The following is an 18,300-nucleotide window of genomic DNA, read 5'->3' as shown; positions in this document are numbered from 1 at the left end:
TCCCTAAGGTGTGAGACACAAGGCCAATTAATTCTTAAAATGAGGGGAGAAAAAGCAATTAAGCTTCCAGTTACCATTTTTAATTTCGGAAAGGCTTGCTTTAAACTGCAAAAACAAAGCATCTGAGTTACAGTCTCCAATGTGCAAAGAGGGAACATGTTTAAAAAGCCGCCTGGAGTTGTATGTAGCCACCCACTACAGAATTCTGTTTTCACATTTCACGTGTGTAGCCTAGCCCCAGTAAAGCCTGTGACATTACATAAGTATAAAATAAAATAGTCTTTGATGCCAATTTTTAAGAAGTATCCCTACTACTATTTTTCTCAGAAGACCCTGTTATCAGCTGTGCAAATACTATATCTGTAATAACAATAAGAGAGGCAGCAGTGTGCCAGTGATCTTACCTCATACTCAAAGTCCTCTGCTCTATCTGCATCAGCAGGCAGGCTGGAAAGATACTCATTACCATCATAAAATTCATGCTCCACCGGGTGAAGAGAATGGCAGCTATGTGGAACAAAGCAGCACAACAACAACAAATAAGCCAATAGGGTTTTTTAAAATTAAAAAGTGATTTAAAACCCCCACTTCTCTGTACTGTAGTTTTCTCATCTCTGGAATGCTACTCTGAATGGCCAGACAGCCTGAAAGAAACTGTACTAAGAAGTAGCAAGGACTGTTTTCTTTTCAAAAGCTCATACTCCAGATGAGTTCATTTTGCTGGGTTCATCTTTTGTCAGATATACACAGGGTGTTTTCTTAAAAAGAGTCTGTTTCGAGCCAAACTACTTAATTGTGACAATTTGGGGTTCCTTAGACTCACGTGCTGTGTCATGGCCGGGGCAACTCACTAATTATTTGGTTATAAAATCTTGAACATCCACAATCTACAACCCATATCAGGCTCACAAATTGTTCAAGAACTTTCATAAAACAACTTGCATTATCCTCTTCTGTTAAAGTGCTAACAGGGTGGCGAAGTGCATTTGAGTAACTGCACACTTAGAAATGTCAGCAAACTGCACTGTTAAATGGGCTTGGAGCACAAAGACAGACATCTTGACAATGGGCACTTAGGTGCAGCCTTTGACCCAAAGCTGGATCCCAACCACACAGCACCCAGTGTGGATGTGCCTTAGCAGAGGTAGGAAACTTTCCCTCATGCTGAGGGCATAGGAACTACAGTCACAGTAGCAGGCAGTTTGGTAATATCCAGTAACTCAATAGGCAGTAACTCAAATATCCAATAGGCTTAATCCAGCATTTGGCTGGCAAGTTCTCTCTAAAACAATCATCTACCCAGCTTACCTAGAACTTCTAAAAATGAAGCTACATCAAAGTAAAAAGTCGTATGCTCTCTATTATTAATAGCATCAATTCTGCAGAGATGCATGGCATGCCAGTAAGTCAGTGGGAAAGCTCTAGAGCTATCATAGTTGTGGTGGCTACAGAGGGCAAGAATCAACCACTATGTGGTGTTACACATGAAGTGGAGCACAAAGAGGAAGAAGCCTACTCTCCATTTTGTATAGGCACCACCTGCTGATGTTTGCATTCAATTAAGTTTCAAATAGTATCTATTCAACCAAGGGATAATTTAATTCATATCATTTGACAGGTGAAATTGTACTTTTGATCACAAGTTTTTGAATTGTTTTGCTTTAGATAATCCATAAGCAGAGTTTAGGAAAATGGTAACAAAAGCCCAGATGGGACACTGGTTATCAATGACATAATTTATTTAAAATGTTCCTAAGACTTTTTCAAGAGAAGAATAAGAGCCTACCACTGGAATGCCTCAATCCCACAGGTAAACAGCAGGAGAAGATAACCCATACCTGTCTGAAAGCAGAAAAGGACAGATATCAGGAACTGGTGGTGTGGAAGGTCTTAGTTTGGCCAGAGCCATGATGTGCTCAAAAGTGATGTCAGTCTGAGTGCTGGCGTCCACAAGCTGAACATCCTGAGAGCTACCATGAGCTTTGCTAATTGGGGCTCGCCGTAAAACCTGAACTACAATTGGCTCCTTGGCATTGCGAAAAGCTTCCACTGCCTCTTCGTGAGTGGCCTTGGAGAGGTCCTTCCCATTGACCTAAAGAAAAGGAGAAAAATATACTAAAGATTACTCCCAAGAGAAAAGGCAGCATAAAAATATGGGTGTAAGATATAGGGGGATGAATTATTTGTGCAATACATCAAACAACAAGCTGACATTGACTGGACCTTATTTTGGCATCCATGCAAGAGGGAAGATAAAGCTGGAGGGAGAAATAAATTCTTTAATCTATGCTACCAATTAGAAATGGTTTGAACTCTTCTGTAACTGTCCCAATGGAATCTGAATATGGCAAAGAAACTACAGCATTTTAAAATGACATTTAAAATTATTTCTTTCATGCTATTTTATTTACCTCATAAAATACAAATAAAAAAGGAGAGGTGCCTTTAATTTTCAATTTCAGCATTTTCCGTGGCATGCAACTGTTTCAAAGGATTTCTGGCACAGCATTGTTATTAATGCAGATGTCAATAAACATGTCTCTGATGTCTAAAAAGAAACAAGGCAAATTTTCAATGTTTTGTCACTTGATCTACTATGGCCATTATACAATCATTAAGACCAAAGATAGGAAGATTCGACTAACACAGCTGCTGCTCTTTTAAGGAAAGAGAAATCTAAATGAAACAAACTGAAGATACGATTTGTTACAAACAGACAAATAATAAACCAAACAAAATTATGCTACAAATGCAGCATAGCTTGGCAGAACTACAAGACTGTGGCAAGGCTTCTTTCTGCTATGAGCAAAGCAGCAAATTCCTCCTAGTCTACATGAGGTCTTCTGCTATCAAAATAGTTAACTGCAAGGCTGGGTGATGCTAAATTCACATAAATTGTGAAGCGTTTAGGGCAAACTTGCCAAGTATCAGCCCCCTACAAAATGTGAGGGCTAATTTGCCAATGACAGTCAGTAGCAAAGCCCGTGGACACAGGGGCTGTGCAACATCCTTACAGAGAAAATTCAGTTTCGCTGTTTCCAAAGCAATGGGACTGCTGTTGACTGCTGCACAGGACCTAACTGTTGTGAGCTACTGCGGAGACAAGATGATCCTGTGCCAGGGTAGAAAGGCAGGGTTTTCTAGTAGGAAATGTGAATATCTAAGGGTACGAAAGAATCATTAAAATTTACAGCCCTGGGAAAATCTCTGCACTGGCAGGAAATCAGGATTCTACTGTAAGTTCATGCCCAAGTTACTTTTGTTGTAGAGACAGCGAAGTTATAAAACTTCTGCTTAATGAACTAACCCTAAACCCTCCCCAGAAATGGGACAGACCTCATAAGTGACTTCTCCCCAACGCCTACAAATACTGATTGAAAACAAAGTTGCTTTGCCACATCACTCTCTTGTTTAGGAAATTCTTGTCAAAAAAGGAAAAACAATGCCAGCAAACTCAAAGGACCCATTCAGCAGCCTTCAATATCATTTTTAAGCCTGTCAGCAGAAGCATCTGCAACTAAAAAAAGTCATATTCAAGACAACACAGGCAACCATAGTCCTGTCTATTCATCTGGATGGATATGATACAGCTGACCATTAATTACATGTACATATCAATTCAATACATTTCCAGAGTGTGTGCTCCAGTATAAGGTAGAACTATCTTTCCTCTGACACAGCTTCCAAACAAGCAGCACTTTTTCTAGCCACATTACTCAAGAAGACATGCAAAATAACCACACTGTAGTGTAGCCATGAATGCAAAGGTCAATTGATCTAACTAGCCTTGATGCTGTATGTGGTGGATGAGAAGGCTAGAAATTACCCAAACAGATTTCTATACATAAAAAAGCTCAAAACTCCCTGTACTGAAGGTCTGAGATCCCCAGAAGTACCATACCACTGCAGCCTAGACTGCAAACAAGTAATATGAGTGGCAGATAGCGTAGTCACCTAAGTTTAATGCATATGTACCATTTATCTGATGACTGAAATCAAGATTTCATGTTAAGAGTTTATCATTTAAATTATCATTCATCAAATTATAACCTTGAGTTATGTTAATCTAAGTACCTGGAAAAATATCAGCGGTATAGAAGAGGAAGGACCAGAACAGTGAAAGAAGTAGTTACAAGAAAATAAAATAAATTTCCCCAAGGAGTGAGCTTCTGCAAACCTTCTGAGTAACTGCCATTCTTAAGGCCCCAGGAACAGAAAAATTACTTCCCTGCTGCCCAAAACCCTTTCAATATTTTTAAAGTTTCGGAGAACAGGTGTGGTGCTTCTCCTAAAAGCAAATGCTTGGGAATAAATACTACACAGCACTGTATCATTTTTTCCCCTATTCAAGTATAAACCACAATCATTCTGTGTCCCAGTTGAACCACGTGGTGATTTTTGGCACAAGCTGACCATATCACAGATCTGCATCAGCAAAGCAAGAAGACACTTGGATAGCATACAAAATATATAATTAGATATTTTTTGAAAATCAGAAGCTCTGTTTATTTACATCAGTCAATACTTATCACTTATTCTGAGGAAACAGACATAAATTCACAACAATTCCATTTACATGCAAATTTTATTTCCAAAGAATAACACTATTTTAAAATCACAAGTGTCAAAAATCACAAAAGATATGCATTTTCATTTATCCTGGGAATCTACAGCTGACCTCTATTTTCATTTAAATGTCTTTTTAATTTAAGACTTTAAAAATATTCCATCCTTCATGTTGGTTTCTTATGAAATACAAGCTCTTCAAACATCCAATACTTGTTTAAATTGTCACTTGATGTTCATCAACACACTTTGTTGATCTGCATAAAGGTCACCTAATTTATGAATGCCGCCTTTCTCAAAAGAAAATCTATAGCTGAATGACTCTGTGCTGTCAGTTGTCCTGCCCACTTGGGTCTGGGAAGAGAGAATTTATTTTAAAACCTAAAGCCAATGCTACAAATGGGGTTGGAAGCCCTCCTCATGTAGCTTCTTTAAGGGTTTTCTGCCTCCTGCATTATCTCCCAACTTAACACTCACATATAGTTACCCTGGGAGCTGTAGACAGCTGAGTACTTATTTACAGCAAGCCACTTACAGGTTCTTAGTGGATGATGAAATAAATTCCTTGCCTTGCAAAGGTTACTTTCAGTGGAATCCAGGGTACTATTTTAAGTGGATAGAGAAATCAGTCACTTTTAACAGTCAACACAAAGACATGGGAATACATTTGTTGTAGCAGATGGGCTAATTAATCCACAAGTAAGTTGTGAATGTTAAGTAAAGAATATATCTTTTCTCATGTAAACCATCCTCCAGCCCTGTTTGATTAAGTTTCTGTTTAATGAACAATTACAGAATCACAGAATCACAGAATGGTTGCGGTTGGAAGGGACCTCTGGAGATCATCTAGTCCAACCCACCTGATAAAGCAGGTTCACCTAAAGTAGATTGCACAAGAATGAGTCCAGGCAGGTCTTGAATGTCTCCAGAGAAGGAGACTCCACAGCCTCTCTGGGCAGCCTGTTCCAGTGCTCTGGCACCCTCAAAATAAAGAAGTTTCTCCTCGTGTTTAGGTGGAACCTTCCGTGCTTCATTCTGTGCCCATTGCCCCTCATCCTATCATTGGGCACCACTGAAAGGAGTCTGGTCCCATCCTCTTGACATCCACCCTTGAGATATTTATAAACATTGATGAGATCCTCTCTCAGCCTTCTCTTCTCCAGGCTGAACAGACCCAGCGCTTTCAGTCTCTCCTCATAAGAAAGGTGCTCCAGACCTCTAATCATCTTTGTAGCCTGCTGCTGGACTCCCTCCAGTAATTCTTTATCCTCCTAAAATTGTGGGGCCCAGAACTGGATGCAGTACTCCAGGTGTGCCCTCACCAGGCCAGAGTAGAGGGGGAGGAGAACCTCCCTCGACCTGCTGGTCACACTCTTCTTAATGCACCTCAGGATATCGTTGGCCTTCTTGGACACAAGGGCACATTGTTGACTCATGGTCAACCTGCTGTCGACCAGAACTCCAAGGTCCTTCTCTGCAGTGCTGCTTTCCAGTAGGTCTGCCCCTAACCTGTATGGCTGCCTGGGGTTATTCCTCCCCAGGTGCAGGACCCTACACTTGCCTTTGTTGAACTTCATTAGGTTCTTCTCTGCCCAGTCCTCCAGTCTGTCCAGGTCTTGCTGAATGGCAGCACAGTCTTCTGGTGGGTCAGCCCTTCCAGTTTGGTATCATCCACAAACTTGCTGAGGGTGCACTCAGTCTCTTCATCCAGGTCACTGATGAACACGTTGAACGGGACTGGACCCAGAACTGATCCTTGGGGAAACCCACTAACTACAGGCCTCCAAACAGACTCTGCACCATTGATCACAACCCTCTGAGCTCTGCCACTCAGCCAGTTCATGATCCACCTCACTGTGCATTCATCCAGCCCGCACTTCCTGAACTTGCCTATGAGGATGTTGTGAGAGACGGTGTCAAAACCTTGCTGAAGTCAAGGCAGACAACATCGACTGCTCTTCCCTCATCTACCCAGCCAGTCATACTATCACAGAAGGCTATCAGGTTGGTCAAACATGATTTCCCTTTGGTGAACCCATGCTGACTACTCCTGAAAACCTTCTTTTCCTCCACATGCTTGGAGATGATGTCCAGAATGAGCTGTTCCATCACCTTTCCAAGGATGGAGGTGAGGCTGACTGGCCTGTGGGTCTGTGGGTCATCCTTCTTGCCATTTTTGAAGACTGGAGTGACATTGGCTTTCTTCCAGTCCTCAGGCACCTTGTTCTCCAAGAATCTCTCCTCCCATCCTGTTTTGGACACATCGCAAAGTCTGGGCCACTTGTCAACATCTCCCCCAGAATAACAGCTGACCACTGCCTGGATCCTGGCCATCCCCTTCTTGCTCTACATCCAGCCACATGCAAAAAACTTCATCATCAGAAAATAAACAAGCAAATGGGCTTCGTCTTTCATGCACAAATCAACTGACATTGGCCAACGGCCACTTCCAAGGCAAGCACAGAATCACAGAATCACAGAATGTTAGGGATTGGAAGGGACCTCGAAAGATCATCTAGTCAAATCCCCCTGCCAGGGCAGGAACACCCAGATGAGGTTACACAGGAAGGCGTCCAGGCGGGTTTTGAATGTCTCCAGAGAAGGAGAATCCACAACCTCCCTGGGCAGCCTGTTCCAGTGTTCTGTCACCCTCACTGAGAAGAAGTTTCTTCTCAAATTTAAGTGGAACCTCTTGTGTTCCAGCTTGAACCCATTACCCCTTGTCTTACTGTTGGTTGTCACCGAGAAGAGCCTGGCTCCATCCTCGTGACACCCACCCTTTATATATTTATAAACATTGATAAGGTCACCCCTCAGTCTCCTCTTCTCCAAGCTAAAGAGACCCAGCTCCCTCAGCCTTTCCTCACAAGGGGGATGCTCCACTCCCTTAATCATCTTTGTGGCCCTGCGCTGGACTCTTTCCAGCAGTTCCCTGTCCTTCTTGACCTGAGAGGCCCAGAACTGGACACAATATTCCAGATGAGGTCTCACCAGGGCAGAGTAGAGGGGAAGGAGAACCTCTCTGGACCTACTAACCACTCCCCTTCTAATACACCCCAGGATGCCATTGGCCTTCTTGGCCACAAGGGCACAGTGCTGGCTCATGGTCATCCTGCTGTCCACCAGGACCCCCAGGTCCCTTTCCCCTACACTGCTCTCTAATAGGTCATTCCCCAACCTATACTGGAACCTGGGGTTGTTCCTGCCCAGATGCAAGACTCTACATTTTCCCTTGTTATATTTCATTAAATTTTTCCCCGCCCAACTCTCTAGCCTGTCCAGGTCTCGCTGGATGGCAGCACAGCCCTCTGGCGTGTCAGCCACTCCTCCCAGCTTGGTGTCATCAGCAAACTTGCTGATAGTACACTCAATTCCCTCATCCAAGTCATTGATGAATATATTGAACAGTATTGGTCCCAGAACTGACCCCTGAGGCACTCCACTAGATACAGGCCTCCAACCAGACTCTGCCCCATTGACCACGACTCTCTGGCTTCTCTCCTTCAGCCAGTTTGCAGTCCACCTCACTACCCGATCATCCAGTCCACACTTCCTCAGTTTTGCCGTGAGGATGCTGTGGGAGACGGTGTCAAATGCTTTGCTGAAGTCAAGGTAGACCACATCCACTGCTCTGCCATCGTCAGTCCACCTTGTTACGTCTTCATAAAAGGCTATGAGGTTGGTCAAACACGACTTCCCCTTGGTGAAGCCATGTTGACTGTCCCTGATGACCCTCTTATCCTTGATATGCCTTAAGATGGCACCAAGGATAAGGTGTTCCATCACTTTCCCAGGGATGGAGGTGAGGCTGACCGGTCTATAGTTGCCCGGGTCCTCCTTCTTGCCCTTTTTGAAGACTGGAGTGACATTTGCTTTCCTCCAGTCCTCAGGCACCTCTCCCGTTTCCCAAGACTTGGCAAAGATGATGGAGAGAGGTCCAGCAATGACTTCAGCCAGCTCCCTCAGCACCCAAGCACCACTGTATATAGGTTTATTCCCACTCACACAGATGTGGACAGTAGAGAAGGAAGGAGGGACAGGACTATGTAACAAAACACTGACTATAAAAAAATGTAGGCAAATGGTTGTTAGGTTATCCTTGTGCTTTGCATTCTAAAAAAAAATAATAATAATTAAAAAAAAGTCCTTCAATGAACACTTCTTCCAGGATTTAAGTGCCTGTGAGTGAGAAATGAAATAGCCTTGTCTTCTAACACTTTTCTGCCATTTATAATTTCTTTTAATCCTGGCCAGAATTTTTCAATCAAGATGGGCCAGAAATGTTGATATGTTTCCTGTACTCTTTACTTCCTCCTTATTAAGACAGAAAGGAAAAAAGGAAACAGGGAAGAAGGGAATAGGGAAAAAAAGTAAAAAAGATGTGTAGTCATGTGAATGTAACCATCACAAAAGGTGTCATATTAGCAGCTCATGAGATAACTTCCTATCCTCAGCAAACACCTGGCACATGCAATTTGAAATTTAAGATCAGCTCTGCTGAAGTAAAATCCTTGGAGACCCTCCATTTAATCAGTAAGGGCAAAGGGAAGAATAACCAGAGTGTTCTGCTAGAGCAGAGACGTCCAGACACAAGAGTTTCCCAGTGAAATGACAGAGATGCTGTCTGACGTGACGGTGGAGTTCACACAAGGCTCACTGTCCTCGGAGATTTCAACACCCAGGCAGGAGATGCCTCTGACCTGACAGGTGCTAAATCTGCTCTCATCACAGCAGACTCTTCACATCCAATCCCTTGCCCAGAGTACATCCAGGCTACCACACCCTGGGTGCATCCTTGGATGGCAAACTGGCACAAAGGATTAAACACTGTCCCTTAGTCTGACCAGTTCTTCTTTGGGACAGGAATTTGAACCCTCCCTAACTGCAAGCCACTGAAAAAAAGAACAAAACCATACCTACCACCTTCCTCCCAGACTTACAGCATTCGGCACACACAGACTCTGGAAAACTCCCATTGCTGAGGACCACCAGCTGTGAGGCTCCCTGGGCAGGACAGGGGAGTACAGGGCACATGAGCTACCAGTGACAGGCACGTTGGAGAGGACACCGCAACTGTTCTGCTAACACCAACGTGACTGCTCATCTACAGAAATGGTATTCGACACGTTGACCTTTTAGGTTGCAGTTCAGTACTAAGCTGCATTTCTTGGGCAAGTTAATCTGAAAGGCAGCAAATTCAGCCATTACCCAATAGCACTATCTCAGCCAGGGTTCAGGCAAGTTCACTAAAGGCACAACTTTTATTGCACTGGTTAATGACATTTCCTCTTCCTTAGCCAGATGAGTTAGTGATGCTTGTTCCCATTTGATCCTTTATTGCCCTGGATGCCCAATCAGCATCCCTCCTGAAAGCTACACAAGCAGCTGAACACACAGGCCCTGGCTGCTTCCCTCAGGCTGAACCACAGGCTTGTAATCAGAATTACATCTCCATTACCTGTAGAGCTGTAGAGCTGAGGCTTGTCCTGTTTGATAGGTCATGTAGCTGGTTCAACAATACTGAATAGACCCAGGCAATGCCCAGCACTGCAGACTTCTGTGCATCTTCCTATGCATAACCAGCACCACTTCCATTTCCCAGTATTTAGCAGAAATCTACTGTGGCTGAAAAGCCTATGGCTAAGCCTTAACCTCAGCAGGACAAAATAAATGCTACAAAAAGTGAGAAAACACAAAAATATACCTGTTCCCACTCCGTAAAGCTTTCTTCAAGGGGCAGACAACTCAGTGACTTCCCAGCAATTCTGGTTATCTAAACAGCAGCTGTCAGAAAAAAGTACCCTTCTCTCAATTGACCTCAAGGCGATGCTTCATTTTGTCAGACTTGTCTACCGCAATCAGTGCATCTGTGGGCAGGTCTGACAGCTGGAACTGCTGTCTGTGAAGGACATGACACATCCCGAAAAGACCCCAGCAAAGAGCTGGACACTGCTTGGAAGTATTGTCTGACAAGCTCTCCTAGGGAATTCAAAAGACTTTTAAACTGGGTTGGAAAAGGTATGCCAGGTGGATGTACAGGGAATGAAGAAAGAGCTCCATCACAACAGCAAACTAGTGAGCAAGGTAATTAATACAGAAGTGCTTGTGCAGCTTTGGTTCTCCAACAAATACAATCTGTAGTTCAAGATCTTTTTCTCCATGATTTTACCTTCTTTATCCAGCCATCTCAAGCTAAAACAAAACCACTACTACCAGAAGTGTCTCCCAAAACTTTGTGTGCAGAATTGTGTTCTGTGTTTTGAAAGAAAATAAAAATCCACTGTAAGCAAAAAAAATCACTGAAAACTGCCCCACTCTCCCGCCCCTCCCTTTAGGAGGAGGTTTTGGATTCTAAAGCCTGAATTTACTGAATACCTATTTGCATTTAAGGTACTGAATATAGGAAAAGGATGGTGTTTTAGATAGACACCTATAGCCTGCTTCCAGCTGGCTGGGTTAGGCATGACCATCATTCACTATAAATACCTCTGAGCATTTAAATCTCCTCTAACAGTGTATGGAAAATCAGGCAAAATGTCCACCCTGGGAGATACCTGACATTTCCATGTGTAAAGTCTCTTTGGGGATCTGGGCCCTTACCTTAAGAAGCATTTCAGAACCTGGATCCTACAATCCCACATTCATACCTCCAGGATAACTATGCCCACTCCAACAAGTTTAAAAGCACTACTGAGTTAGCAGCTTTAAATGGTGGCCCAAATGTGACCTAAACTCCTGCACTTCATAACATAAGGCCTGGCAGCCTGCGTAACTGCAGAATACACCCTCCACTTACTCACTGTGTGTTAGAGTGATGCCCAGCTCACATCGATCCTTTCAAGTCCTTTAGTGCTGATGTTCGGCAACACCAGAACAGCTCAGAAAGCTCAGCCCAGAAAGCACAGCAACAGCTCAGAAAAGATTCACTTGGGTTTTGAAAGAGAGAATGTACTACTATCTGCAATTCTCTTGGTTTGTGTTATTTGCAGTTTTCTTGGTTTGTGAGTGAAAATACCAAATTAAATTTAAGAATCACTGCATTAGTCTCATAGTGAGCTGCCCAGAGACAAGTGCTGGTAGCTACGCATTCGTGAGCAGCTGTTACTCTCCTTTTCCAACTCCCTCAGTCCACCCAGCAGACATGCTACTAGTTGCTATGGCCATCTTTCTTGCATCCTCTTCCAGCTGGTAGTCCCAGTCTCATTCTCCTCTGCCTTGCTTTGCTACCTCTGGTCTCTCTCTACTCTTCTTTCTCTTAGGCTGTCTCCTCGATTTGCCTTTTTCTTTCAGTGTGGACCATATATTGCTCCCCAGGCTTCTCCTTTATCTCATGCCTCCCAACCCAGTGTCTTCCATCTTTCCTTTCCTGAACCCTTCCCTACAAAGACCTCCCACTGTCCTCTCACTGAACCTGTCCCCTTCCCGTGGGTGGGGACACTGGTACTTGTCATCCTCCCACAGTGACAGCTGGACATTCTGAACACCCATGACGTCTGTCTTCACTGGCACCTCCCGGTACCAACACAAACACCCAGCTAACCCAGATGGTGATGTAACAAGGCTGGAGTGTATTCAACATGTAAATTGCTTTTAATATTGACAAACAGTTTTTCTGATGATATTAGGATTCTGCCTCAGGGCAATAAAGACTAAATTAGCTGTGGCATACATAAAATATATTGAGTTACTTCTTGATAAAATTAGACCATCATTTATTACATTAATCATTGTAAACTTTTTCTATTGGTGGATAGGACATTATATAAATCTCTCATAAGATCTACCACATACAGCAACTCTTTGATGGTGGAGAAAAATACATTCAAAGGCCAGTGTGTGTGCTCAGAACAAATAATTTTTATCTCTAAGCCCCTGCACTGAATGCTGTATTCTCCTGTGAACTTCACGGTGCCTCTGCTCTACCACAAGCTCACTCTCCAATTTCTCTTCCAGGGTATGTGCTTTTCTCAGGGAAGAAGCACTTCAAAAGGTAGTTGCCATTAAAGTTTCAGGAGATCAAATTAATGACATTCTTTAATCATCTGTATTTCCCAAAGAATAATGGAAGGGCTTAATGGCAGATTTCAGGACTGTAAACAATGTGTAGTCACTTTTCTCCTTTTCAGGGAATCATATTCTACATTTCACTAACAAAAAAAGTCTCTATTTCACCTCTAAAAAGACCCCCAGCCTTCCAGGAACTCATCTATGGCTGGCATCACCACATGAATGTCACACTTATCACTGTCATAACAATTCATCCATGTACAGACGCCTGAAACTCCTGGTCTCCTCTGAACCGAGTAGTTTAAAAAGATAGATGGCTGCCTTCTGGCTAATTGTGGGAGTTCTTTCATTACTATAAAAAGACTTTTTATATCTCAAGTGACTTTATAAGCAGTGAATAATGAGACTTAAAGTCTTTGGAAAAGAGTCCACTGATCAAATGCTAGGATAACTTATGGGCACAGTGACCTTTTCCTCAGTAAGATACTCCAATGTGCTGCTGTTGGCACATTATTAAAATTCCCCATTTATGGCGTGCAGTTAAGCACCAGGCGGATTTTATTTTTTATTTTTAAATTCAATTTAAGGTAGCACAGCAAGAGCTAGAGCTCTCCCGGGGCTGAGGACTCACTCCTGATGCTCCAGCTGTGCAGGAGCAGGACGGACAGCAGTGGCGGCAGCAACCGCAGCTGGCTGCTCCCGACCGAGATGCCAGCACCCGGAGCCTGCTTCCCCCACGCACACTCATCCTCACCCCAGCATGGGAGCACATTCCTGCCAGCCCATCCACCAGCAAGCACCAGCGCACCGGGTTGGCTCTTAAAAGCTGCAGAGAAGAGCAAATGACAGCATGTTGCCTCCAGCCTCTCTAGTAAGCAGAGTTTTGTCCGGGCCAGGAGGGTGCTCCATGTGCCAGTGTTTCACACTGCAAAACAGCAGTGATGTTAAACCCAACGTCAGAGCGCTGAGCCCGGTACTAGTCCTGACCAAAGCCCGGGCCAGCCCTGTGTGCTGCCACATACCTAGCCCAACCTCATGTCCTGCTGGCGTGCTGAGCATGTGAAGTGCTAAGGTTACACTGCTCCCTAAAAGCACCTGTGCTTGCTTTTCCTTAATGCCTGTACAACAGACTTACGCTATTTTAACATGCATTTCTCTCTGTGTATCTGTTTTAATCACCATCTTGAAGGAATAGAAAAGGCTCCCCTTCTCTTGAAATACAACTGGGAGGGTTGCTTTCATTATTTTTGCATTCTTCTCTCATGCTGCCTCAACACTAATTCCACACTGTTGTTCTCCATTGATTTTCATGGCTTCACTTCAGAAGAAGCATATTGGCAATCTTTTTTTGTGTGCATAAAGCACTTGCAAAAATTCCTTCCAACTTTTTACAGGACTAAACATTTTAAAAATACTTTTCAGGAGCTCACATGTATTTACAGTGGATCAGTCATGACACAGCAATAGATTACAATGAAGTTTAACTTCACCCTTCCCCTGGAACATGGCATATGGCAATTTCCTTTATCTCTTTTTCAAATAAGAAGAAAATGTAAATTCTGAGGAACTACTCATTTGATAAAATTAAGCAAGTGATGGGTCCAACCTGCCATTCAAAAGTCCATCAGATGCTTTTGTAACAGAAAGTTCCCAGCAGCTCTTAGGAAAGCTTATCAAGAATTTTCAATTGACCATCAAGAGAGTGAGTAATATTAATGATAGCATGCTTGTACATGTTTAGTTACACACAGTGAACACAGAAGAAACTACATGTAGATGCACAGAAAAGGGATGTGTGAAACATATTTGTGGCTGTTTCTTCACTTTTGCTTCTCTCACTCCTACTTTGATCCTCCTTTAAAGACTATTTAGTCATGCATGACTACTTAATTTTTCTTACTGCGCTGACACACAAGTATTTTAAGTTGTTCCTTTCTGAAGTTTAATTGCCAAATTCATTCTTAGCAGGAAACATGTTCAGGGATGTGAATATTAGGATCAGGTTAATTCTGTCTTATTTATACAGCACCATGGCTGTGTACAGGTCTTCAGCAGTAAGAGCTGCAGCTTCTTCCTGGCTGAAAATCAATTACAGCTGCTATTTCTGTCTGAGTGTTTTTATGTTTGTTCTTCCTTCTGGAGTATCTCTCTCCTTCCTCTCTCCACATCTCTGCCACCCCTCACCACTTCCTTCCTCTGTTTTATTCCATCTGTCTCTTTGGCTTGCCTCCCTTACCTTTCTCTTGCTCCTCTTACTTCCTTTATCTTCTTAGGCTTGGTCTGTGCAGTGTCAGCAGCAGCTGCCACTCCTGTGCAAGCTTTAGTACTTAACACCTGCAAAAGGAACCTTACTGTGCATGCAGTTGACTTGTGAAGCCCCTCTATACTGGCTTCAGATGAGAATGGAGTTGCTGGCTTGTTTCTGCAATGGGCTCTCCAAACATCAGCAAAGGGCAACTAACAAGGAAGTTCACACAATGCTCATAGTTTTCTTCTTTCCAGGCAGTTCTGGGTGTACGGCAAGACTGTGTCAGAGCTGCTGTTCCAGGTCTCCAAGGCATGGCAAGGCTCCTAAGGACCAAATGGCTGAAAAATATGGCAGGGAGCTTACACGTGGCTTGTAGCCAAGGCTGCGCAGTCCACTGACCACTGAATACGCTGCACGAATCAGATTTGTACCATCGCTTTGCAATACTACAAATATCACTGAAATCCAAGCAAGTTTTGAAGAATGTCTGCGTTAACTATTCAGAGAAAAACCTGGCCTTTGGATGCACATGGGCAGTTCTTACTGCTTTCAGTTGCCGTGCACTGACATCAGATGGTGCAGTTTAGCATATAGAGCAGAAAAGACCTTTTAACATCAGGAACAGAGTAATTCTTTCTGTTCTGAGCAACAGAGTTATCCTTTAATACGTAATGAGATTATTTGACAGCTTTTTGATTATCTTATGTAAAAGCAGCATGAACAATTTAATTAAAACACCGATATTGCAGCCCACACTTCACACCTCCTATACTTATATCTTTAGAAAAAAACACCTAGGCACAAGGTTTATATTTTTTTGGCTATACAGTATCAAGCAACACAGACAGCCAAAGTAAATGGGACCTTCTAGATATTGCTGCAATAAAAATAATGATAATACATCCGCACTGAGAATTTAGACAACGAATTATAAGGGGACATGAATTAAAATAGACATGCCTCAAAATAAAGTTTATGGCCTAAACAGTGAAAATAGTTTAACCATGGAATACACTGAGATATGAAGACAAGGGCAATGTCATCGTTGTTTTGTTTCAGGAATAAAGTCCTTTTAAAAATGTGTTTTTCTTTTTTTTTTTTTTATGTGACATTTCACAGAAGAAAAAGGTAGATACAAGTGAAAGAAGAAATAAGGCACTTTATTTTTTACATTATATATTAAAAGAGAAGTGTTAGGTGCACAAATTACTCTTGGCGATATACTTATTATATACACAGGATTATTTTATAAAGGGAGATACGAGTTTTATATGTACTTATAAAAGAATGATTAACAACTGACCATCTAGAAATGCTTTTCATGAGCTTTAAACAAACATAGTTTGTAAAAACAAAGTTCCTGAACAAAGAAAGTAATTTCGGCTAAATCAACAACACTCAAAGGTAACATTTCTCAACTGAACTTCTTAAACCTCACAGACAGATTTTAATATGTCATATTTGCCATCTTACCATGACTTCTGCCTTGTAACGTTTATTTACACTAAATTCTGCAACCTTCTTCAGGAGGAGGCAAGAAACTGTGGCAAAACACAGAATTTGTATGCTGAGTACAGGTATAAATAGGGAGAGTAGCGGCTGGAGAGCAGCCCTGGCGACAGGGACCTGGAGGTGCTGGGCTACAGCAGCTCAATATGGGTCAGCAGTGTGTGCCCCGGCAGCCAAGAGGGCAAACCGCATCCTGGGAGCATCGAACACAGCAGAACCAGCCAGTCAAAAGGTGATTATCCCACTGTATTCAGTGTTGGTGCAGCCCCACCTGGCGCACTGTGTGCAGTTCTGGGCCCCACCACTTAAGAAAGATGTGAAGGTCCTTGAATGCAACCAGAGGAGGGCAACAAAGCTGATGACAGGCCAGGAAGGAATGTCCTGTGAGGAGTGGCTGAGGACTCTGAATTTGTCTGTTTTGGAGAAAAGGAGGCTGAGGGGCGACCTCATTGCTCTCTACAGCTGCCTGAGGAGGGGTCATGAAGAGGGAGGAGCTGATCTCCCTGGTATCCAGTAACAGGACCTGTGGGAACGGTTCAAAGCTGCACCAGGGGAGGTTTAGACTGGGCATTAGGGAGCATTTATCTACCGAGAGGGTGTCAGTGTTTAAGAGGCATTTGGACAATGCCCTCAGTAACATGCTTTAGCTTTTGGACAGCACTGAATTGGTCAGGCAGTTGGACTAGATGATCTTTGTAGGTCCCTCCCAACTGGTAAGTATTCTATTCTATTCTATTCTATTCTATTCTATTCTATTCTATTCTATTCTATTCTATTCTATTCTATTCTACTCTGTTCTGTTCCGTTCTGTTCCGTTCTGTTCTTTCTCACTGAAACCAAAATATGATATTGCAACATCACAGCTTCTAAAATTTTTATTTGTATTTTAAACAGGAGGCAGGCAGGGAGGCGCAGCATAGGCTTGCAACTGGATGGATATATTGTAGCAAAGCGCAAATTTCAACTGAATCCTAATTCTAGATGTTCTTAGAGCCCATATGTACCTAGATTCAAGAATTTCTTCTTGGCTTACTTGTTGAAAAGGTTATGTTTTCGAAAGGCTCAGCTGGAGAACAGAATATTTTTCTTCTTAAATTTAAAATCAAATAGGCTCTTGTTTAAAAATGCACGTCATGTAGGATTTAAGAGTAGCTTTCATGTTACTGTTGACAGATATATTCTTTAAGAAAGCCGGGTTCCTTTCAACTTTCATGGTAAGCTGGCTTTACAAGCTAGCCAAGTAAAATGTCATAGGATAAAGTTATTGGTGAAAAGAACCACAGCTGAAAAGCAGAGGGTGCCAATAAATCAAATGTCTGAAGCCAGTTCAAAATGGAAGGGCAAAATTTAAACAAATCTTCCCCACCCAAGAAGAGACAGTCCAGCATATACCATTCCTGGCGATCAATTCTACTTGTCTTGACACTTGTTGGGCGTGATCACTGACATGGAATCGTGGCAGAAAAGCCAGGCCACCGGGGAAATTTGGCCAGTTTCCATGTCTGACAGTGAATCACCTGACTGCAGGTCTCCAATCCTCATAGCACTGTTATTTGTTCAAGCATAAACCATTTTGTCTGTTGTGTTTCAGGTCTGCCTCCAAGATCTCAGGATAAAGAAAATTCTCTCTCATACAAGAGACAGGAAATATTGGGTGAGATTCCAGCCAGGAATGGCACAGGTAGCTTTTCAGGCAATTTAAAAATAAACCTGCCAAGTTAATATTCATGGGTTTGTTTCTCAGTGTGACTACTTTGTAGTTAATTATTGATATTCTGTTAGACAACAAGAGAAATGTCTGAGAAAAGGGGCTGCAGATTTCGAATTCTGTGAAAATTCAATATTTACATATGCAGGAGACAAATCTGCTCTTGATGGTGATTCTCAGAGAAGAACTTTGTGGGAAAGAATTCGCGTACTGGCCTTGAGTGCTTTTATCAACAGCAAATGGAAATACCGCCATGCTCAGC

General features: G+C 42.7%; 1 protein-coding gene across 4 annotated transcripts in view; it reads right to left on the bottom strand.

Annotated features, from left to right (window-relative positions):
- PDZRN4 (PDZ domain containing ring finger 4) overlaps positions 1-18,300 on the bottom strand; it is a 250,647-nt gene that overhangs the window by 41,152 nt on the left and 191,195 nt on the right. For all 4 annotated transcript variants that reach the window (XM_065642445.1, XM_065642453.1, XM_065642462.1 and 1 more), the window contains 2 exons: positions 1,839-2,092; positions 405-507 (listed from right to left, as the gene is read on the bottom strand). In XM_065642445.1, coding sequence (XP_065498517.1) covers positions 405-507; positions 1,839-2,092 — 357 coding nt within the window. The remainder of the gene's footprint in view (positions 1-404; positions 508-1,838; positions 2,093-18,300) is intronic.

Source organism: Caloenas nicobarica, chromosome 1 (genome assembly GCF_036013445.1).
Source record: "Caloenas nicobarica isolate bCalNic1 chromosome 1, bCalNic1.hap1, whole genome shotgun sequence".
NCBI classification, from domain to species: domain Eukaryota; kingdom Metazoa; phylum Chordata; class Aves; order Columbiformes; family Columbidae; genus Caloenas; species Caloenas nicobarica.
Note: the sequence above shows the minus strand (reverse complement) of the source record. Positions and strands in the feature narration are given on the sequence as shown.